General features: G+C 49.1%; 6 protein-coding genes across 6 annotated transcripts; 4 read left to right on the forward strand and 2 right to left on the reverse strand.

The window, feature by feature from the left end:
- Window positions 1–65: 65 nt before the first annotated feature.
- On the forward strand, window positions 66–569 carry ANOM_004319 (uncharacterized protein; the record flags this gene model as incomplete). Its single annotated transcript, XM_015549576.1, has 1 exon — window positions 66–569. The coding sequence occupies one exon, from the start codon at window positions 66–68 to the stop codon at window positions 567–569; it is 504 nt and encodes a 167-aa protein (XP_015408867.1).
- Window positions 570–1,194: 625 nt separating this feature from the next.
- Window positions 1,195–3,724, reverse strand: pab1 (polyadenylate-binding protein; the record flags this gene model as incomplete). The annotated part of the gene is made up of 3 exons (XM_015549577.1): window positions 1,195–1,455; window positions 1,523–2,160; window positions 2,219–3,724. 3 exons carry the CDS (start codon window positions 3,722–3,724, stop codon window positions 1,296–1,298), a joined length of 2,304 nt encoding a protein of 767 aa, XP_015408878.1. The 3' UTR covers window positions 1,195–1,295.
- Window positions 3,725–5,107: 1,383 nt separating this feature from the next.
- On the reverse strand, window positions 5,108–10,202 carry ANOM_004321 (IQ and HECT domain protein; the record flags this gene model as incomplete). The annotated part of the gene is made up of 5 exons (XM_015549578.1): window positions 5,108–5,779; window positions 5,838–7,848; window positions 7,896–8,833; window positions 9,808–9,954; window positions 10,020–10,202. The coding sequence occupies 5 exons, from the start codon at window positions 10,200–10,202 to the stop codon at window positions 5,108–5,110; spliced, it is 3,951 nt and encodes a 1,316-aa protein (XP_015408879.1).
- A 321-nt stretch (window positions 10,203–10,523) lies between these two features.
- ANOM_004322 (UTP14 family protein) lies at window positions 10,524–13,503 on the forward strand (the record flags this gene model as incomplete). Its single annotated transcript, XM_015549579.1, has 2 exons — window positions 10,524–13,244; window positions 13,321–13,503. The coding sequence occupies 2 exons, from the start codon at window positions 10,524–10,526 to the stop codon at window positions 13,501–13,503; spliced, it is 2,904 nt and encodes a 967-aa protein (XP_015408884.1).
- Window positions 13,504–15,198: 1,695 nt separating this feature from the next.
- On the forward strand, window positions 15,199–18,209 carry ANOM_004323 (endo-1,3-beta-glucanase Engl1; the record flags this gene model as incomplete). The annotated part of the gene is made up of 6 exons (XM_015549580.1): window positions 15,199–15,366; window positions 15,415–15,912; window positions 15,961–17,688; window positions 17,739–17,800; window positions 17,880–18,139; window positions 18,193–18,209. 6 exons carry the CDS (start codon window positions 15,199–15,201, stop codon window positions 18,207–18,209), a joined length of 2,733 nt encoding a protein of 910 aa, XP_015408885.1.
- Window positions 18,210–20,815: 2,606 nt separating this feature from the next.
- ANOM_004324 (calcium/proton exchanger) lies at window positions 20,816–22,224 on the forward strand (the record flags this gene model as incomplete). The annotated part of the gene is made up of 3 exons (XM_015549581.1): window positions 20,816–21,193; window positions 21,263–22,101; window positions 22,152–22,224. 3 exons carry the CDS (start codon window positions 20,816–20,818, stop codon window positions 22,222–22,224), a joined length of 1,290 nt encoding a protein of 429 aa, XP_015408882.1.
- Window positions 22,225–22,713: the final 489 nt, after the last annotated feature.

The following is a 22,713-nucleotide window of genomic DNA, read 5'->3' on the forward strand; positions in this document are numbered from 1 at the left end:
TCTCAACCCAAAGCTAAGCCAATTCAAACAGAGAGATCTCCAAATGCCTCGACTTCCTCCAACTCATGTCTCCGCAATGGGAAACCGCCAAAAACTGCCACCGAGCATTAACCCTCCTATCCCGAAACATCCAACACTCGAGCACAGTCCCAAGCCTTCACAGACCCGAGGACGATAACGACCCCGAAACCCGCAAAAAACGCCGCCTGCACTCCCATCCTGTTACGAGGAATTCTCGACTAGGGCCTGCAAGCTTCGAGATGACCCATGATGGACCGGAGCATCCTAGCGACAAGGACGATAATACTAATGACCCTAGTTTGGGCGTCTCGAATATATCGTACTCTAATGAGATACAAGTGTCGGATAATCCGCCGGGTTTAGTACAAGGTGGGAATAGGTTGTTGTTGTCTCCTACTACGGTGCAAAGTCCGGAGGACCGGCTTTTCTTTCCGGAGGGTGGTTCGCATAGTATGATGGATTTCGATCTGAATATGGTGGATTTGTTGCAGGGGGCGAACTTTGATAATCTGTTTGACATGTTTGGGCAGCAGTATCCGAGTTTTTGAACGGGATGGCGATTGTGTATAAATACTGTACAGGCTATCTGGTTGATATGACGAGTTTTATGACTAACGATAGGAATCAATGGTCTGATCTATTTTGCTACGCTGTCTCCTGTGGCCTCTACTACATCGACAGGGAGGAAGAATGGAGATATACACGGCTACAGCGAAACAGAAGCGCATCCCGTGAGGAAGTCATAAGTCTATATTACACTCGTGGCAGATAGCAGGACGAGGTATGTAAGGTTAGGGAACAGGAAGAGCAAAGACATCACAACTTCCTCCCTCTTCGTGACATGAAAATTTGGAAAGTCATGGCATCCGAACAACTTTTCTCCGATCCCAATATGTATGTGGTTTTCCTTTGCTTTCCCCCTCTTCCAGTGTGCGTTTGTACAGGATCACCATAACACAACTACCGACACAAGGGAGTGGGCATAAGCATCGGGATCCGATAAACTGTGTCGCTCACTAGATACGGGCAGGTGACACCGCTAAACAAAGAACTTTTGGAAACCGAGGGATATCAGGACCAGCGGGGAATAGGAAATAATGAAAAATGGTAAGAGGAAATAAGAGAAGAGTATCGTTAATTCGAGAAAGGGGATAAGGGTAGGTCATCAAAAAAGAAAAAATAGAATAAGGTGAATCAAAACTTCCGTGTCGGGAGACCCAGTTCAAAAACTCCGTCCGAATCCACCGTGGATATCACGCATTGAGACACAAAATTTACGACTTGTTCTCTTCGGTAGAGGTCTCCTTGGCAGCCTCCTTGGGCTTGCCGGCCTCTCCGGTCGCCTCGCTCTCGCCTCCCTTGTTCTTCATGTACTCATCATAAACGCTCAGGGCCTCGTCGACCTTGGCGCGCAGGGCCTCCTCGTCCTCAAGCCTAGATTAATCAATATCAGTAATTTGCTCCGAAGCGTAAGACGTTTTGGGTCCAATGTGGCACTTACAGGCTAAGCAACTCAGTGTTCTCCATCTCTAGAAGCATACCAGTGATCTTGCCTGCCAACTCAGGCTGCTGAGCTTGGATCTTGGGGTAGAGGGCCTCACCCAGCATTTGCTTCTGCTGAGGAGGGGGGACGGCAGAGAGACCCTGGGCGGTGAGACCACCGGCAACGGGCTCCTCGGGGCGTCCAGCAGGGGGCTGAGCGGCGTTCTGTCCACGACCACCTTGACCAGGACGCATCTGGCCTTGCTGAGCGGGCACACCGCCGCGGCCTTGTCCGTACCCAGGGCCACGCATACCCTGACCCATGTTGGGCATTCCTGGAACCTGACCACGGCCACCAGCACCGCGTCCGAACTGCACCTGAGCCATGCCTTGAGGGTAGCCCATGCCGTTAGGAATGCCACCAGGGCCCTGCATGGCGCCCATGGGGATGCCCTGGAAGTTAGGAGGAAGCTGCTGGTTGGGGCCCATGCCACGTCCACCCTGTTGACCAGGGAAAGGACCAGGGTACTGACCGGGGCGTCCACCGGGGATACCGGCCATCACCATACCGGGCTGAGGAGGGAAGGCAATGCCACCACGCTGGCCGGGGATGAAGCCCTGCTGACCAGGTCCGTAGAAAACAGCGGGCTGCATGTACTAGAGCTAGCGTTAGCATGGAGTGCAAAGTTGTAACTACAAGTCAAGGAAAACTTACGGGCTGGGGCATGCCAGCGGCAGCGGCAGCCTGCTGCTGTCTGATGGTGTTGCGAGCCTGGATGCTGGCCTCCAGCTGGCTTCTGCGGACGTCCTTGCGCTGAGCAAGGGCAACATAAAGAGGCTTGCCGTTGACCATTCTCTGGTTCATCTCAGTGACAGCCTTGGAGGCTTCATCGGGGCTGCTGAAGCAGACGAAACCGAAGCCCTTGCTCTTTCCGAGACCCTTCTTATCGCCCTTCTTGGACTCCTTGTCCTCCTTCTTCTCATCACCGGACTCAGCGGGCTTTTCCTCGGCCTTCTCGGCCTTCTCGGCTTCTGGGGATTCCTTCTCATTCTCCTTGTTGGTTTCCTTGTTCTCCTTCTCCTTGTCGGACTCAGGGGTCTCAGTACGCTCAATGTTGGTGTCGCGCATGACCTTGGCGGAGGTGATGGTGCCATAAGGTCCGAAGAGCTCGCGCAACTTCTCATCATCAACGTCGTCGGTGAGGTTCTTCACGTAAAGGTTCACACCCTGGTACTTGGAGGCCTTCTCCAAGCGGGCAGCCTCGTACTGCTTGCGCAGCTCTTCCTCACGCTCGTGCTTCTTCTGAGCACGGCCGACATAGAGCTTCTGGGTACGGATCTCCTTCTCATTCATCTCGTCAACGGCGGCCTGCGCGCTCTCGTGGGTAGAGAAGTTGACGAAACCGAAACCACGGCTCTTGCCCTCCTGGTCACGGCTGAGGGTGGCGGAGGTGATCTCACCGAACTTCTCGAAGAGCTGGCGGAACTCCTCCTCGGTGACTTCCGGGTCAATGTTCTTGATGTAGACGTTGGTGAAGTTAGCCTTCATCTCCTCGAACTTGCTCTGGCGGTCCTTCTTGGAGATGTGGTGGCCAACGAAGACCTTCTTGTCGTTCAGCAACATGCCGTTAACGTGTTTGATGGCGTTGTTAGCAGCCTCAGCAGTCTCGTAGTGGACGAATCCGTATCCCTTGGAGTTGCCGAACTCATCTTGGGCGACCTTGCAGCTGAGGATGTTACCGAAGGCAGCAAAGGTATCGTGAAGAGCCTTGTTGTCGATGGCGCTATCCAGGTTCTTGATGAACACATTGCCCTGGCCAGTCTTGCGCAGAGCAGGGTCACGCTGAGACCACATGATACGGCAGGGCTTGCCCTTGATCAGAGTGTAGTTCAGATCTTCAAGAGCGCGCTCACCGTCGGCGGTGTTGTTGTAGTTGACATAGGCATATCCCAGAGAGCGTCTGGTAACAGCGTCACGGCAGACACGGATGGAGGCAACCTGGCCGATAGAAGAGAAAAGCTCATAGAGCATAGCCTCAGTCACAGAGGGGTCGAGTTCACCGACATAGAGAGAGGCAGAGTGGGGCTGGGAAGCGTTGGGAGCATTGGTGTTCTCAACAGCAGTGACCTCGGCAGCAGGAGCAGCAGGAGTGGTGCTGGTCTCGGGGGTGCTGGTGACATTGCTGTCGGCAGCGGGGGTGGTAGAGGCGTCGGCAGACATTTTGATGATTTTCTTTAAATTTTATTTCCTTTGAGCTACAGATGCAAGGATAAGATTAGTATGAGATAACCCTTATCGAAAGTGGGACAAATGATGAGTGGGAAAGGTAGGTGAACGTGTGTGCCCCTCCTCCAGTTCAGTGATTTGGTCTCCCGTCACAATGCTCAGCCAAACACTGAACATGGACCCAGAGGTGTGAGTGAGAGAAAGCAAAAGCCACAGACAGAGTGTGTGGGGGAATGAATGAGATGGGATGCTCTTGTTTTGTTGTGTGTGAGGTCACACTATCGGCAAGACCAGCTGGGCACGGCAAGAAAAACAGAGGGAAAAGACTGGGGTCAGCGCGATAGACGTACGACCTAAGTCTATAATCCACACAGGGTCGGTAGTAAAAGGGAGGAGATGAAGAGGAATGGCGATGCGAAGGACGCGATCACGAGGGATGAAGAAAAGGCGGCAAAAGGAAATTCTTCCACACACCGCACAGTCCGAAGAAGTTGGGAAAATAAGTCGCCTCAAAGTATAGAAACCGGGGCGATGTCTTTTTTCTAAATTTTTCGGGTTTTTTGAATATTTTTTCTTCGACAATTTTCGAAAGAAAAGGGGAAGGATGTAGAAGAGGGATAAGAAGAAAAAAAAGATTGCTGGTTGAGGCAGCAGAAAGGGTTTTTTTTTGGAGGAAGAGAAGAAAAGAAAGAAAGAGAAAAAGCGGATGCAGTGAAAAGAAAGCGATGACCGCCTTCTTGCTTTTTGTTTTTTTTTTCCTTCTGGAAAAAAAGTCAAGAGGATTTTTCTTTTCCTCTCTTTGGCCCAAGATGACGCTAATCCCAAACAGGACTAGTGCATGTTGCCGCTTCAAGAATCCAGGGCTATTCTGATTGTCAGTATTGGGGATTGTGCATTGTGCAGTGGCTCTCTTACCGGCAAATCACGAGATTGCAATCAAAGACGCATAGGGCTTATCGCGATTGACATTCCTTTCTCCCCCCTCTTCATTGGATCCTGATGGTATGGAAACGCAACATTGGTCAACCATCACATTTTCAAGTGTGTTTGAGTACCAACATTTCAATGAAAGAAAATAACATTATTAGCCATAGTTCAATATATCTGCATGAGCCGTAATATTACTAAATGGACTTGACCCTTAATACTAGTACCTGTCCAGAGACTCCGACAACTGTAAATACGCGGGTGGAAGAGGTCCCATACAAAGAGAAGCGAATAAAGAGAAAATAACAAGCATCAAGTTAAATTGCGCCAGGACGCCACAGCTATGCAACCAGTAACTATTCACTTTGTGCGCAATGGATAATCTGTACGTCTATGTGTGTGCGATCATACCTACCATCCCGGCTCTCTATAGCAATAACACAATTTGGCTCAACTAAGATCAAACCCGGCGCCAGAGTTGATGGCATAAAGAAGCTTTTCCCGTAGGATGTCGGCGTTGGTATAACGAGGCAGCTTCAGAAGGTTCACGCAGGTGCTCGTACTAGGAAGTCGCTCCTGGTCCTCACTGGAATCACGAATGCTGAATCGTGGGTTCAGGTGACTAAATCCCAGTAGAGGAGCTCGTGGAGTAGACGTCACAAATCGTAGCACCTTCTGTCGCTCCTCGTTGGTCATCTTATGCATGACCTCCCAGAATAGTTGGATCGTCGGATGCTCTTCCCTATCGTCACCAATGGTATACACCCCTCCGTATTGAGTGTTGCGCCTCAAATCCGATACGTCTATATCCCCTGACTCGCCACTAACCAAGGTCTGCAGTTCCGACTGGTTGAACATCGACAGCCACGAAGGCTGTATAATTTGTCCCAGACCTTGGAGAAAGGCGTTTGTTTGCAAAGCGGGCTGTGCCTGAAGACGGTATCGAGCAATATATGAGATATACACGAGCCGGTTCTGGTTCGTTACAGGTATATCTGACCCGTGGGGTTTGAGGTCCCGAGTGATCGTGCGACTTCTCCCGTTCGAAAGAGGTATGATATCAGTAACGGTGAAGTTCAAAGAAAAGTCTTCCACATCCCCTGGGTAGTTTTTCAGTTGCAACTATAGAAAGGTTAGCTGGCAGACTGGAAGGTTGTCTCTATCATCAACCATCGCTTACCAATCCTTGATATAGTCCCTGGTCGAGGTCTTTAAGGTCATTAAGGTTGGCTCGATATGCTGTTTCCTTTTGTGCCGAGCCCGTGCCACCCGTCAAAGCCCATTTCAGCAGAAAAAACGGCGCAAAGTTCACATCAACCAATATACCCTCGTAAAGACACTTTCCTATAACTCGCCCTAAGAACTCATACCGCCTGAGCAAATCGCGGATATTGTCATTCCAGTCTGGGCCGTTCTCAGCAAGCCCACCCTGTCTCAAGAGCTCGCGACGATGCTCGACCGCAGCTGGGTTCGGGTAGAGTAGATGTTGCTCGTTCTCTTCAAACAAGTTCAAGTCACTTATGGATTTGAAGGCTTCATTCGTGACGCTGGTTAGAAATTCCTTCGTCACACCACCACCATCAATACCCGCTTCCGGAGTGTTGAACTTGTCAATGAATGTAATCTGTATAGGTTCTTTGAGGCTCTCGCCGAGTTCGTAGAACTGATCAAATGCATCTTCGAACACTCTCTCGCGTCTGATGTTCGCATGATGCCGGCCAAGGATATCCTGCACCGCGGGCCGCCCATCGATTATACGCCCCATCGAGGCCTGGGCTACAGACATACGCCAAGCATCCGGGTCGATGAACCCTTGTCGTCTGCGCAGCTGGTCACGATAAATGAATTCTCGAAATATCTGCACTCGGGTATGAAAAGGAATGAAGAACGGCATGTTTCTCAGGATTTCGAGTCTAGGAGCCACCGCCTCCAGTTGTTTCCTGCGAGCTGCTCGTTGTTGACGTCGTCTAAGAGCTTCGATTCGCCGGGTCTGTTGGGCACGTCCTGTACCAATTAGTCCCAATGACGGTTCATAATAAGCATCATCCATTAAATCATCCTGTTCGTCGCCCTCTTCCTCGTCCTGCAGTTGGTGTCTATTCTCTTCTTCCGCCACAACAGCAGGGATAAAACCTTCCATGTCAAAGCGGTTGGTCATCAGCCAGTGCCCATCAGGGAGGAACTTGCGTCGTGAATCACGCTCATGAATCATCCTCAACAGACCGGTCACGAGGCCTTTGAAATAGTCGAGCGGGATCCCCGTCACACCAGATAGCCCCTTTTCCTTATTTTTCATTTCAAGATCCCGAACGCTTGAAATGGTGTCAGATGGAGGAACAGAGGAGCTGAAATAACTCCGAATCCCTGCACTGTCATTAAAAGTTTCATCTTCGTTCAAATCTGCCGAGTTCCAATACAGAGTAAATGCCAGGTTTTTCAAGAATATTGTCATATCCTTGATATCTTCCAAAGGAAGAGCGCTCTCCTTGGTCCATGAAACTCTCATATTTGAAGAAGCAGTGAAAGAAGATCCGCTAGAGAAAAACTCCTCATCATCCATCACTTTGAGGACAAACGTATACAGCTCAAGGAAGAGGAGAATGATCATCCACTCTTCGTCACGCTCTTTGGGCGACATGGTTGGTAGCCTGGCGTCATTCGTATCGCTGGCTGGTTTCAGTAATGACAGTACCTTCGTTGAATCTTCGCTTATTGTATTGAAGATGTCACTGGACCTGGATGCTTGCCAAAAATATTTGATAGCCGGTATTCTCGACCCAGGTTGGCCGGCCATGTGATCATCCGAGATAGCGGATCCCAAATACAACCACATTCGAATGTCATCGCCTCGCCGAGGAAACACCCTCAAAAGAGTCAGGGCGTATGTTGCAAGGATTCTCGCCTCCCGCGACGCATCAGATTGTGAATCTGCCAGGTCACGTTGAGACAAGTGACTAGATTGCAACTCAGAAAGCAACCCGGTTATACTCCCCTGGTTGACAAGGCTGAATAGCTGTTCCTTAATAAATGGATGCAATGGTGCTCTTTCAGGTGTGTCCCCAAATTCGGTGACCTCCCCGGATTCGAGACGTCGCGATATATGCACAGCAGTAGAGTTGAGTAAGTCCGATACAACCTTCACAAAACCAGACTCGGGTGCTTGGTATCCGGCCTGGCTTCCCAGAGCATGCCTATGGAAGAATATAAAATACGAAAGTAGCCAGAGGCGGGCATCCACATCAACGGAGTTTGAGGGCTGTCTTTTAAATGCAACTGCAAGGGCTCGAACGCGGACGTCAGCAATTTATAATTGATATTGTTTGCAAGCCCATCCAATGTCCCTAGGTACGCCGGGAGATCTGGAACAGTCAAGTAGCTCCTTGCAAACCATTCATAGGCAGTGAGCGTCTCGGCGGTTATCGGTCGAAGCAATGCTAGAACAGCTTGAACGAGGTTATCTCTCGATAAAAGACACCTTGAGGAGATTGCGTCTATATTTATCGTGAGAGAAGCCATTACAGAGTAATATTCTTGAGATAAGCGAGCCATTTGCTTTGGGATGAGGTCCATCAAAAATATCAATAACTCGAGAAGAGGCCACAAGGCAATCGCTGGCACTGTCGGAGCGGTAGCTGAATGCAGCACGCGTAGAGTCAACCTTGACAAGCGCTTCAGAGGCGTTGTCCACTCTCCTTTGGTCGCAATAGTGGGCACCTTGCGTAGGGTGTTTTGGAATGCCTTTGAAAAGTAGGCGAGCCGGAGGATATCACCGCTGTTCCGCGGGTCCAGGAACTGTACCAACAGTCGTAACTGCGACAGACACTCTGCTGCTGTGGCATAGTGAGGTGAAGTCTGTACAGCATCATGGGTCATTTCATCGAATGATAGGAGCAGTTGTGACCTCTGTTGCTCAGTGACATCCCACTCTGCTCGCCATGCACCGCACGTTATCTTCCTACTTCGATAACCCCGCCATGTCCGTTGGACGATCCGGGTCGCGCCCAACCGTTCTCTCTCTTGTTGCCTTAGTAGGCGCTCTTGCTGTGCAACTGCCAGAGTATTCTGGGGCCCTGTGCCATGAGGGTGTTGTCTTCCGGAAGGAAATGCGGCGAAAGGGTTCGTATTGCGACCTCCGAGATTAACCTGCCGCGGACGGCGAGAGTTACCCGTGAATGACTGGAACATACTCCGTTATTTTGCTCGGGCTTTGGGGATATTCAAGATACCAGGTTCAACGGATTGAAAAGTCGCTGCAAATTATGAGAAGCAAGATAAGAGAGCCCCCATATCGCAAATGGGCAAAGTTGGCTTGATCCGCAAAGATGGTGGAAGTCCGATGAGTTGTTGCGCTATGACATACGGAGTGCGCTTCTGAGAGAGCTTCCGAGTATTGCCACGCACCTTATGGCGGATAATAATTATTGCCACGCACTTGAGCGCCACCGAAACTTCCATCGGCGGGATTTATAATGAATGGAATGAGTGAGAAGACCTACTTTGTTTAAGGAGGCATTGTTACTATTTATATTTGTTTCCAGGCGTCTCCCCGTTTCTTATCGGTAATGAAGAAGAACATCCTACGTGCCACTGCAGCTTTGGGCAGTCTCAAGTCAGTTTTATATTGAGTCCATGGTAGCAGACACCGCCGCAAGGGAATTCATCAGATCATCTAATTCATTTGGTATTCTGACAAAGTCTTTCTATATGACATGGCTGAAGAAAGATAAATGAAGAGGCTGAGATGCAAAACCCAGAAATGCGCCCGCAAAAGAGTATACAAATTCCAAGAGGTGTAGTGACAGTAGCCAGGAGACATTGCTTCCTTCCCTGCCACTTGGTATCTTGTGAAAAAATGGGGTGGTTTTCCCTGAAAATAGCACGAGCCTATCCAAATCACCATACACCGCACATACAGTACAATATAATAATAATACAAAAGCGTTCAGATCAAGCGATGTAGGCGCGGGTAACGGTGATGCCTTAAGTGGGCCAGTGGTGTGCGCAGGCGAGAGGTTGAAGTGAGGTTGAGGATTTCTTTGCGCAGTCTCTTGTGATGGCCTGCCTTAGCTCCCACCGATATCTCCCTAATCCCTGGGTGAAATAGACTAGTGATGGGGTGTCTGTTGTTCGAGTCGCTCCTGCTCAAGTACCTCTTGGCCATTGTCCGAAGCCCACATATCAAGGTAGTCCTTCCCGCCAAAGGCTCGTTCAACTGTAATCAGTTTGCTATCCTTCTCCATGTCTTTGGTGTATTTGGACTTTGTTGGGGCCATGCGTTGCGTGACGAATGGGGTAAGCTGTAGTCATATGTCAACTATCCAGATCTAGGAAACAACATAGTGAAAACGATCAATGGCCATACCTTAAATTCATCCAAGTTATCAGGAACAACAAAGGTTCGGACTTTTTTCCAGTCGATCACATACGAGCCGTTCTTCGCGAAATAACCCATCGCGCCGGTGCGGTTTCCTTTATAGTAGCCACCATTGACCTGCTTGGTTGTCAAGCGCAGTCGCGCCATCATCGGTTGTGAAGGCTTGAACATTGTGGAGGAGTTATGAGCAATTGGCCAGCAGAACCTACTGGATGGATTTGCGGAGACGTGCAATGATACTAATGTCGGAGTCGGAGGAAAGATTTGAAAGTCGGCGGCGCTAAGGCCAAGTTAGGTCCATTATCCGCCAAGAACCTGAACTTTTTTTTGATCTGCGGATAAGGGAAAAAAAAAAACAATATTCCAACTACCACACGCCACACTCTTATTTGTTGAGCAGTGCATACGAAGCTCTCAGGGCTATGGTTAAGATCGTGAATACATTCTTTATACGATCTTGCCTCTTAATACTTGTTTGAAGGTCCCGCAACAATGCCCCGCAAGCAAACCCAGTTGCGCGGTCCCCGAGATCAATCAGCTAAAAAGCAACCTCAAAAGAAAAAGCCTAGCAAAGCTTTGAATGCTCTTGCTATCGCAGAGGCTCAATTTCCCATCAAACCAAAGATTCGGCGAAACCGTTTAGGCGATGATGATGATCTATTCAAGCGGAAGCGGCATTCCGGCCGCGACATGGACGATTCAGACGAGCCCGATAACAAGCGTCGTCGGACAGGTGACGAGTCATCCGATCTGAGTGAAAACGGCGGTAGTGACGGGGAAGGCCACAAGTGGAGACTTGGGGAGGTCGATAGTGACGATGATAGCGAACTGGACAGTGATGAGGCCATGGGCTCTAGTGATGAGGAAAGATTCGAAGGCTTCAGTTTCCGGGGAAGTTCTTCGAATAAACCGAAGCGAAAGGGCCCCGAGCCAAAGAAACGTGGTCGCCAGATTAACTTGTCCGAAGATGTGGAAGAATCTGAAGATGGCGAAATGGACGAAGATGAAGATGATCTTGGCGAAGATGCAGTGGATTTGATCACAGCTTGGGATATGAATACAGCAGAAGAGGAAGAAGCAGAAAAGAAAAAGTCCTCGAAGGCGAAGAGAGCAGCCGAGGAATTTGATGATAATAGTCACTCAGAGGAAAGCGACTCCGAAAGCGACGACGACGATAGCAGTTTCGGTGATGAGAGCGAGCTGGAGCTCTCTGACAACGAGGATACTGGTAATGAGTACGGTCTTTCGAAACTCCAAGATTTTGTCAACTCTATGGAGACAGAGTCTACTAAGAAGTCGACGCGCAAAGTAAATGGCGGGCAGGAACATGGCAACCCAACGGAATTCGGATTATCGTCTACACGGAAATTGACTGTGGCCGACCTTTTACCATCTATTACAGACTCTCGCTTGAAGAGCTCCCTGAAACATGTTGATTCCACTATTGCTACGCACAAATCGTCCGGCGTTCCTGGAAAGCTCGATGCTCCTCTTGCAAAGCGCCAACAAGACCGGCTGGACCGAGCTGCCGCATATGAGAAAAGCAAGGAAACCTTGGATCGCTGGCTAGAGACTGTTAAGGCCAATCGCAGGGCGGAACACCTTATGTTTCCCCTTCCCGACCCTGAAGGCGATCAGACGCACCGCTTAGGTGCCGCAGAGCCCCGAACGGACCTCGAAAGCGCTATCCAAAATATCCTAGTCGAGAGTGGCTTGGCAGAAGCCAATGGCAAATCAGCTGAAGACCAGGTACAGGAATTCGAGGAACTACAAGCGCGAAAACTGCCTATTGAGGAGATTCGGGCGCGCAGAGCAGAGTTGCGAAAACGACGTGATCTGCTTTTCCGAGAAGAAGTGCGAGCCAAACGGATCAAGAAAATCAAGAGCAAGTCATACCGTCGTGTGCATCGGAAAGAGCGAGAGAAGTTAGAGCAACAGGAAAGGCAGGCTCTTCTCGAAGCCGGCGTGGACATTGATGAACAAGAACGAGAGCAAAACGAACGGCGCAGGGCAGAAGCGAGAATGGGCTCAAAACATAAGGACAGTAAATGGGCCAAGAGCCTCAAACAGACGGGTCGGACTGCATGGGATGAGGAAGCCCGACTTGGCACAGCCGACTTGGCCTTGAAGGAGGAAGAGTTACGACGGCGAATCGAAGGAAAGCGTATATCGCATGGAGACGAAGACTATCTGGGTTCGTCGAGTTCAGAATCTGACGATGATGATGATCCTTGGAATGAAGAAAATAGCTCTGATGCGGAGAAGCGTAAACTTCGCGAGAAGCTCGATAAGCTCGAGCATGGCAGTGATGTCGAATCAGAAATGAAGGGTCCTCACGCCAAGCTGCTTTCGATGAAATTCATGCAGAACGCGGAGGCTGCACGCAAAGCGCAGAACGACGCTGAAATCCGACGTCTCAATCGTGAACTCCATGGAGAAGAAAACCTGTCAGAAGCCGAGTCCGAGGTTGGCCGACGTAAATTCGGTCATTCTAAGGATTCGAAGTCGGCCACAGAGAGCAAATCAAAATCACAGGCTCGTAATGAGTTCGAAGAGGCCCCAGGATCAGATGATGAAGATGTTCGAGCTGCCGAGGTAGAACAGGATGTTGACATTGTAGTCAATCGGCCTGACAAGAGAAAACCAGCAGGATCTGATAAGAAGTCTCGCGCACGTGGCATATCTGGGTCCTTCAGCCAGACAGAAGATGCTGCCGAAGATGAAAATCCATGGTTGATACAGACGAGTAGGAACAACCGCCGAACAACAGCGGATGATTCACAGCAGGGGCTTGACATCACTGTGGATGGAGGGAAACCTGATAACACGAAGTCCAAGTCCATACCCAACAATCAGAAGGAGAAGCCGGCCATGCCTCCGAAAAAGCAACATATGGACGAGGGCGATGATAGTGATGATGACGGCAACGTCCCCGTGCTTCTCAAGAACCATGATCTCGTCAAGAGAGCATTTGCTGGGGATGAGGTTGTGCAAGACTTTGAACAAGAGAAACATGACACTATCAAGGAGGAAGATGACCAAGTGATTGATAATACCTTGCCAGGCTGGGGCAATTGGGCGGGTGATGGCATCAGTAAGAAGCAGCAGAAGCGACAGAAACGATTCCTTACCACTGTTGAAGGTGTAAAGCCTGAGAACAGAAAAGACGCCAAACTCTCCCGCGTCATAATCAACGAGAAACGTGTTAAGAAGGTAAGACGACTCTGATTGAGGCGATGTGTCATTACCGATCGATCATCAGATGCTAACATTTCACTTCTCCATCTAGAACAACAAATACCTGGCCACTCAGCTTCCTCACCCCTTCGAGTCCAGACAACAGTACGAGAGGTCTCTCCGTCTACCGATTGGCCCCGAGTGGTCGACGAAGGAAACTTTGCAGAATGCAACCAAGCCTCGTGTGATGATCAAACAGGGCGTCATCAAGCCGATGGAGAAGCCTATGGTTTAATCACAATACGTTGGCTACAGGACGGTTGGTGGCGTACGAAGTGCAATTAGCCTTCGCTGACACCGTTGGCCTTCTATTTTACTTGTCATTCTGCCTTCTGGTGTATGAATAGTTAGACTGCAGGGCCTACATCACGATGCACTGTCATTTGATTGAATGACCGCCAAAATAAGAAAAAGAGTTATGATTCCCATTTAGCTTGCATTGGGCTTACATTTGGCGATAATAGTTTGAGTCTATGCCCCCCCCCCCCCCCCCTGTAGATATCCAGTGTAGAGACCCTTGTGAATATGATTATATAATACACTTATAGTAGTAAGGTACCTAGCAACCTTTGAGAGGAGGTATCGAGCCCTATATCAATCGTAGTGGGACAAGTGATCGGGTCGGGTGAGCTCTTCCCTGCCTGAGGCGTCTATCGTCCGTCAGGCGCCACGAGCGTCATCTGTACCTCGCCGCGTTACGCCTCGAGTTCAATCTATGTAACATAACCCCAACACTTTAATTTTCACCCTGCAAGGGAATTGGTGGAGACCGGCCTTCGTGGTCGGCCACATGGACGGTCATGTCGATCCACTCCAAGATTTCGGAACTGTCGCCGTGTATCATTCACCCATCCATTGCCATCCTCGATTGAAATACACCTCACGACACTCTTCATGGTAATCGTTCTCGTGGGAAAGGCCCGGTCTCGTACTGGACCCTGCAGACATTTTCAAGTATATTCAGAGACTCACGTGTGTTTGCTCTCACAACCAAGAGTCTAGAGTATTTTAGTCGCCTAGTTTGCTCCACATCTGCTCCCGCTTCCTTCGGCAACATGCAAGATCATTCAATTCGATGCATCCCACCATCAAACAACGACATACCATTGACTTGAAGCCAATCAGGCGATCGATTCTATCATCTAGGTAAGTCATGTATATTGGATACATACCCGTGGGTGGGGAGAGAGGCGTGGCAGAACACGCTAGTAGTTCGATCGGCGCATTCCATTGTTGACTCCTACATTGCTCTTCCTATTTGGGCGCCCACCAGCGGTATTTGTTTTCACCTCCTATACTGACATCCATGTAGATCGGCATTCTCGTTACACATCGCAGGCAACGCACTGCAGACAGCTGTGTCATCTGGTATCCCTTCACACGGTAACGGAGTTGTCTGCTCGGACTTGCCTACATTCTTGCTACGTGCGACTGGTATTTAGCTATATTCCTGGGGGTAAGCCACATCTATATTGTGAGTGTTTTTAATCTTTTCATGCATGGCCTTCTCGTTCCAGCAATTTCTTTGCCTCTCTTGCTGTTGTCATTTTTTCTCTACTACCTCCCCTCAACATCAAGAGTCTGGGCTGCTGTATACTTCGGATGACTTTTTGTGAGCCCGCACGGGTTTCATCATCAAGTTTCATAGTCACTACTGGGGCTACCGCTAAGGGCCTGTGACTGCATTCTGTCTTGGAAGTCTTGTACTCGTTGAACTTCTGTGGATACTTGGATCCTTTCGAGGGTTCATGAATCTGTAACAAAGATACCCCCTTACCGGACGTGGAAAAAGAACTTCGGATCTATTCTTGTTTCATTAGCAGCCAACTCGGATTGTTATCTGCTTTTGTTTGTCTCGTCTGTTTGCCTGTGGTTGCATAAGTAGTCACTTTGGTATTCATCGGGCTACGTCTGTTGTGGCGCATTCAAGATGCAGTCAAGATCTAGATGGCAGTCTGCGTTCATACTAACCGGGCTACTTGTTGCAGAAACGGTACATTCAGCCCCAACATCTACGCAGGAAGCGACCACTTCCTTCAAAACCCAGTATCCTCCTTCTGCTGCGAACGCCAGGTTACTGGTGGCTGAGACGCAAGGTGTAAGCGCATATTAAACCGTTAGCGATGTACCTACTTACACTAGACAGTACTACCCAACCATCCTTGAACGAGAAGGCCATCAATTACAGAAGCCTACTCCTGACCCAAAGGAGGACCCCTATAGATTCGGCGGTTTTCTCAACAACGTATATAACCCTGTCTCGTTGTTAGACGATCTACTTCCCGGCATATTACCAGCTACTTCAGAAAAGCCGGCTACGTCTCCAGTAGCTACGCCTGCACCATCTGCCCCATTACATTCGCAGGAAACAATAAACGGGCCTGCGGAGACCACTCCATCGCCTACCACCGCTCCAAATTCCATCTCAGTTCCCGTATCTACGAGTTCGAGTAGTACAAGTAGCGTCGTGAGTCAGCCAGCTAAGACTCAAGATACTTCTACGCCCATTGAGCCAAGTCCATCAACCAGCACAAGCATGCCGACAATGGTCAACGGTCAAGATGTGTTTGTGCCAGTATCTACCGGCCCGATTCCCGGAACCGTGAAGTCCCGGAATGACCACCCAGTTCCTAGGGCGTCCATAGTAAGGGTCCCCAGTATATGAGGATTGTATCCAGGTTAACTTTATCAGATGAACAACACGGACCCGATTGAAACAAATAAGTTCTATGCTGGATTGTTCCTAGGGACTCAAACCAATACAACCTTCACCCATCCATATGGGATTGCGTGGGCAAAGGGGAACGGAAATGCGAAAAGCTACGGCATAGCTATCTCACATATTGAGGTAGACAAGCTTGCTTTGGGGCCAAAGAATGACAAGATACCAGGCAGCCCAGTTCAGTACTATGTGAACCCTATTGGTATCCAGTCGATTATATTATCGGCAACGGAATTAAAGGACTCTACCGTGCTTATGACAGAGAACCCGCTGCCATTCTCGGCGAACGCTGTCTTGCAACCCCAAAGTGGATCCTCCGAAAGGATCACCTTTCCCGTGGTACAGGGCATGGGGTTTGTCACCGGGATATATTCAAACCTTCAGCCCGTCATTCAGAGCAGCGTTTTCTTCAGCAAAGTGGTCTCTGCTGGCTCTCCACGGGCTGGTATTTTCAAATATACCGTGGACCTTGCAGATGGGACCCAGTGGCTTCTTTACCTAACCCCAGATGATGGTAAAGATCCCAATCTCCATCTGGAGTCCACTACCAACCTGCGTGGGCCTCCTGGTTGGTCAGGAACAGTGCAGGTGGCCAAGAACCCATCAGGTACCTTGGGAGAGAAACTATTCGACAATTCGTCTGGTGTCTATGCCACACAAGGTTGGGTGAAAGGTGCTGTATCTGGTGAGACGGGCACATACAGCCTCACCTGGGGGAAGGAGGGCAAAGATAAAGGCGGCACCCCATTGATGATGTATGCTCTGCCACACCACGTGGAATCATTTGACAAAACTACCCATGACCGCCTGACTAATATTACGATGCGCACGACCACGAAGGGCAATGCAACCGCGGTGATCGGAGAATCTTGGTCAATGGTGGAACAGAACCTACCTGTTGGTATGGGACTCGCACCGTGGTCTGTGTCCGCAGGCAGCGTCGACACAATTTCTCCGGCGGCCCAAAAAGTCATCATAGATGTGGCACCAACAGAGCTCCAGCAGGACGTCGGCAATCAGTCCAACTTGAATAGCATGTACTTCAGCGGTAAAGCTCTCAGCAAATTCGCTACGCTCGTATACGCCGTGGACAAATTGGGTGGCAAGCCCGACCTTGCAGCCCCTGCTCTGAAGGACTTGAAGACGGCCTTCGCTCGGTTTATTGATAACAAGCAGCAGTTTCCCCTGGTGTACGACAATGTATGGAAGGGAGTAGTGTCTTCTGCTAGTTATGACGGTGGTGATTCTGGTGCGGATTTTGGAAACACATATTACAATGACCACCATTTTCACTACGGCTATTTCATCCATGCCGCTGCAATTATTGGGTCCCTTGATCCATCTTGGATCCAAGGCAACAAAGATTGGGTCAATATGCTTGTCCGTGATGCAGGGAATGCCGCTACCAATGATCCCCTTTTCCCCTTTTCTCGTGGATTCGACTGGTTCCATGGTCATTCATGGGCTAAAGGGCTTTTTGAATCATTCGACGGGAAAGACGAAGAGTCGACATCGGAAGATGCGATGTTTGCTTATGCTCTAAAAATGTGGGGTAAGACCATTGGGGATGCCAGTATGGAAGCAAGAGGGAACTTGATGCTAGGGATTTTGAGACGGAGCCTCCATAATTATTTCCTCATGGAGGCCGACAACAAGAATCAACCCCCGGTGTTTGTTCCGAATAAAGTGACGGGCATAGTAAGTGATGGAGCTAGAGTATCACAAGGGACATACTGACACCGACTTAGTTATTCGAAAACAAGGTGGACCACACTACCTACTTTGGAGCCAACCTAGAATATATTCACGGGTATGAACGCTTTGTCCATCTAGCTCTGCAGGTGGTTTGTTTCAATCGCCTAGAACCAAGTCGCTAATGTGTTGGATAGGATTCACATGCTGCCGCTCTTACCAGCCTCGCCATACGTGCGCAGCCAAAAGTTTGTCAAGGAAGAGTGGGATGCCCTTTTTGCAACCAATGCTGCAGCTCCGGCAGAACATGTACAAGCTGGATGGAAAGGGGTCTTGTATGCAAACCTTGCCCTTATCGACCCAGTTTCATCCTGGAATTTCTTCGCGCAACCGAACTTTGACTATAGTGTGATCGATGGGGGAGCAACACGGACTTGGTACCTTGCGCTTGCTGCAGGTGAGTTGACTACTCATTCTTCAGGGTTCAATGGCATCACTAACAGCGTATAGGACTCGGCGGCGCCTAGAGTGTTCAAACCATCAGTTTCAACGAGTAAGTTATTTCTAGCCTCGGTCCTCTCAGTTTTTAGGACGGGGCGATATAGTATGTTCCGCAATGTTCGAGGTCGGTGTCTTCGTCTTCATGCAGAATCTAGTTGAGTGATTACTTTTGTGTATATTGAACGGCCTCGCAGCACCACAGCAGCTATAGATATCAATCTGAGTGCCTTTTTCCAAGCTCGTGAGACATCTCTTTGGTTGTAGGAACCTTGCTTCAGGTGCGGCTGAGCAAACCCTGATCCACCATGTGATCTTTTTGTCCATGACTCGCCAAATGCTCCCCTAGGGTTTCAGATGCGATGTGGGAAAGTTGTCCACCGGGTATTCTCACAAAATCCCGATAGATTTGGTGGGGGTATTTCTGCGGGCCGCTCACCAATTGCGGCTAATACGTCTGCAGTAGGAGTACGTACTAGTAGTGTCCTCTTCAGCATGCATGTACTCCGGATGTAACTGTAGCCAGCCACGAATATCCTGCTCAGGTGGCCTGGAGGGGGGAAATGCGCCACACCGATATTTCTCACATTTCATGTGGCGATGACGTTGGATTAGAAGACTTCGAATCCACGCTAACCCGGGCTGTGTGTGTCTGTAGGATATCATCGATCTTCTCTGTATTATATATATATACACAAATTTAATCGTGAGGACGAAGTACTTGTATGATTGCACAACATACAGTAACATAACGGTGCATACATACGCATATCTCTACTAGTACTACACAGTACTAGTACTTCGCAGATTTCCGGAGTCTAAAATACGGGAAGAAGTGGAGACATAATTGTGGCAGTGTTCAGTCTTGGCGGGTATCTCAAACTCTGTAGAATCGAGGATCCATGAGTGGGAACAGCACAGTTTCAGCGCAGTCATTGTGTGTCGCATGAGGTGGGGTTTCCTGCGTTGATGCATCCAAATTACTTACAGAACTGGGTCTAATCCAATAGTCGTGAACAAATACTCGTACTGTGGTATGTATCAGACGTACCTACAGGTAGTATTGGCCTGTACTGGTACGGATTGACGCTCGGGTAACCACTGGAAGCTCCTGCCACTAAGCCCAAAGAAGGAACGAAGCTTTTCCTGCATGGGCTCCACCACGAAATTGAAGTGAGAACAGAATGAACAGAGTTCGGTTAGTTGTTCATCTGGACGAAGGTTTCCTTCCAGCTCATACAATTACCAACAATCGGACGAGACCGATAACCGATCATCGACCATTTCAATCCTTTGGGCATCAAGCGTGGACGAGTCCATTCAGTACGGAGTCGTCCCAGCGTGCACAACGTCATCATTTTCCAACGACCACCATCCCCGAGATTAAAAAGCCTGGGATTGCTGCCCAGACCTCCTAGTCCAGATCTTAACACTCGAGGTATCCGGACCTCCCGTTCCTTGAACTCGCCTAGCAACCACTAATGAACTACTCCCAATCGTTCTGCTAACCAGGTTCAACATAGTGACCACCCTTAGCTTCCTACAAACCATCCCTGGCTGTTTAATCATCACAAATCGAGGCTGTGCACGTCTTGGGACAAGAAGCTGAAGCCAATTGAGTCGGTTCTGGCACCAAAATTTCCCCATCGTCTTTAGCTTGATCCGATCAACTTCCAGCCACCGCTGGTACCGCCACTGAGAGGGCGCAAAACTCTTTTCTGGAATTTAAAATTCCGCACGGCCCTTCATTATCTCCTTGTCCACCAGCCCATGGTTGTGGCTGCTGTCTCCAGTACAACCCTTCCGAGCTCTTTAGTTTTCTTGGCCTTTCACGCTCTCTGGTCGAGCTTGGAGAAGAGCAAAGTCTAAATCCTGGAAGAAAATTAAGGGATAGAATACTCTTAAGTCTTGACATGGTTCTACAGTGAAATCGTCACCCGACAAGCCACAGCATAACGTCACCTCCACTTGGATACTCCATTAAGTGCGCCAAATTTTGAACGGTTCTTCACTTAATCCCGTGCCAAGTTCTAAGAAATTGTCGATATCTTGCGATCCTCAATCTCTCAAGTAATTGCGGGTTGCGGTGCCGAATTGTCCACCACACCACTACTCCAATGTGTAGGTGGAAACTCATTCCTTCTTCATCTTTCTCTTCTGTCATCAACTCTGTTTAACTACTACTTTATTCTCTCTCACTACCCACTTGTGATTCCTTCATTTTCATCGTCAATCTCACGTCCCCCACCTCTTCTCTTTAGGATTGTATTCTTAGAGGGTACATCCATTCCATCCAACAGTGTGTTTGCCCTCCGGTCCCAAACCCAAGTCGTTGGTGTTTTTGTATTATTTCCCCTTCCATCTCCTTTCCCCTATCCCCCTTCACTTTTTCGATAAGTCGAATTCTTTAGTTTTATCCCAGCCACGTCTCGTTGTTCTTCTGGAGTCTGAAATTTTGACGTTATCTCTGCGTCAATGTCACTTCATCTTTCGTTGTTACTCTCCGAGCCTGAAGGATTACCCCAAGAGACATGGAGATGAGGTCTAGGCTAATTCACGCTCATAAAATTCATGTACAGCGCCGAAAAATTTCCGCACAAGTTTCCGAAGTCACTCTTGGGGTTCGAGAAGAACTATGACTGGCCTCTCTCAGAATGGCTCGAGGGAGCCCAACGAAAGAGATGCCCTGATCGGTGACACTATTCGAGCCAACTCCGGCCTTGTTCCACGCCATAAACGCAGGCCGTGGGCTTACTGGCCGGTAAGAGTCGTCCACTTGACATGGGCTACCCTTGTACGAGACTACGTCAATCTCCTCCTAGTGTTCGTACCGTTTGGCATTATTGCAGGCGCTCTTGGCTGGGATAGTACAGCTGTTTTCGCACTGAATTTCCTAGCAATCGTGCCATTAGCATCTCTGTTGAGCTTCGCGACCGAGGAGCTAGCAGCGGCGATGGGTCAGGCCCTAGGCGGATTAATGAACGCTACCTTTGGCAACGCCGTGGAATTGATCGTAAGTCCCGTCCCCCATTCCTGGGCTTTTCTCTGGTGTTAGACTAATTTTTTGGGGGGGTGATGGTAGGTTAGTATCATTGCCCTGAAGGATGGGCAAATCCGTGTCGTCCAGGCTAGTATGCTCGGTAGTATACTGTCTAATATCCTCCTGGTGCTAGGATGCTGCTTCTTTGTTGGGGGTATTCGTTACTCCGAACAATCCTTTAACACTACGGTGGCATCGACCATGTCGTCACTGATGACCGTTGCATCTGCTTCTTTGATCATCCCTGCGACACTTTACGCATCTCTGTCTTCAGCTGGCGATGGGGCTAACAGAGACAAGAATATTCTCATCCTTTCACATGGCACTGCAATCATTTTGCTGATTCTATATGTGATGTACCTTTATTTCCAGCTCAAGTCACATGCGTCGTTCTTTGAGGAAACCACCGCAGACCCGGAAAATACAGGCGATGATGTGGCGGAAGAGGAGGAAGAGCATATCCTTTCCCCTTGGGCTGCCTGTATTGCTTTGGTTGTGGTGACAATTCTCGTCGCCGTATGTGCCGATTATCTTGTTGGCAGCATTGATTCTATCGTGGAGAGCACTGGTATGAGTCGAACCTTCATCGGTCTGATCCTCATCCCCATTGTAGGAAATGCTGCGGAACATGTGACAGCGGTTGTGGTCGCTTGGAAAGGAAAGATGGATCTTGCCATTGGGGTCGCCATCGGCAGTAGCCTGCAGATCGCTCTATTTGTCACGCCCTTCCTCGTTATTCTGGGCTGGATCCTCGATGTGGATATGACTCTCCACTTCCACATCTTCGAAACCGTCGCCTTTTTTATCTCCGGCTTGGTTGTAACATTCTTGATCCAGGATGGGAAGTCAAACTATCTTGAAGGCGGCTTGTGTCTGGGAATGTATGTGACGATTGTCCCTTCGACTTGATTCTCACTAACGCACTTCTTAGGTACATTATTCTGGCTCTGGCATTCTATGTATACCCAGATCAGGCCACCGACGACGCCCTGTTTCACACATGAATACGCGCATTGGCGTGGTCAATCACCTCTACCCTTTGAGGAACTGTGAGGATTTGACGAGAACAAAACTAAGTTACATTGTCTACCCTCCTAAATTATCTAAGCGAATCTCCTGTCCCTCCTTATTGATTCTCAATACTTCTTTTTGTTGTAAATCATCCTTGGATGTTTCCCGAACTTGTTACCCTTTAATCGTTTCACACGGTATCCAGAGGACTTGTACTGCCGGTCAGTCACTTTGGTCTATATTATTGCGTGGCTCGCCGAGAAATGGCACATTTGATTTGGTTGCGCTGGGTGGCTCTCTTTGTCTGGTCGTGTAATCTTGGTGATATCGAGTTAGGCCATGATATCGTTGGACACCGCAAAATTTGATGCTTCACTTAGGTTTGTGTAATATTAAAATCTTGGGGTTTAGCATTGAGAGAATAGGATACACAAACGAATTTTAGAGATCCTGCCAACAACAGACTGTTGTGGTTAGTAGTT

The sequence above is a fragment of the Aspergillus nomiae genome (assembly GCF_001204775.2).
Source record: "Aspergillus nomiae NRRL 13137 chromosome Unknown contig00065, whole genome shotgun sequence".
Classification (NCBI taxonomy): domain Eukaryota; kingdom Fungi; phylum Ascomycota; class Eurotiomycetes; order Eurotiales; family Aspergillaceae; genus Aspergillus; species Aspergillus nomiae.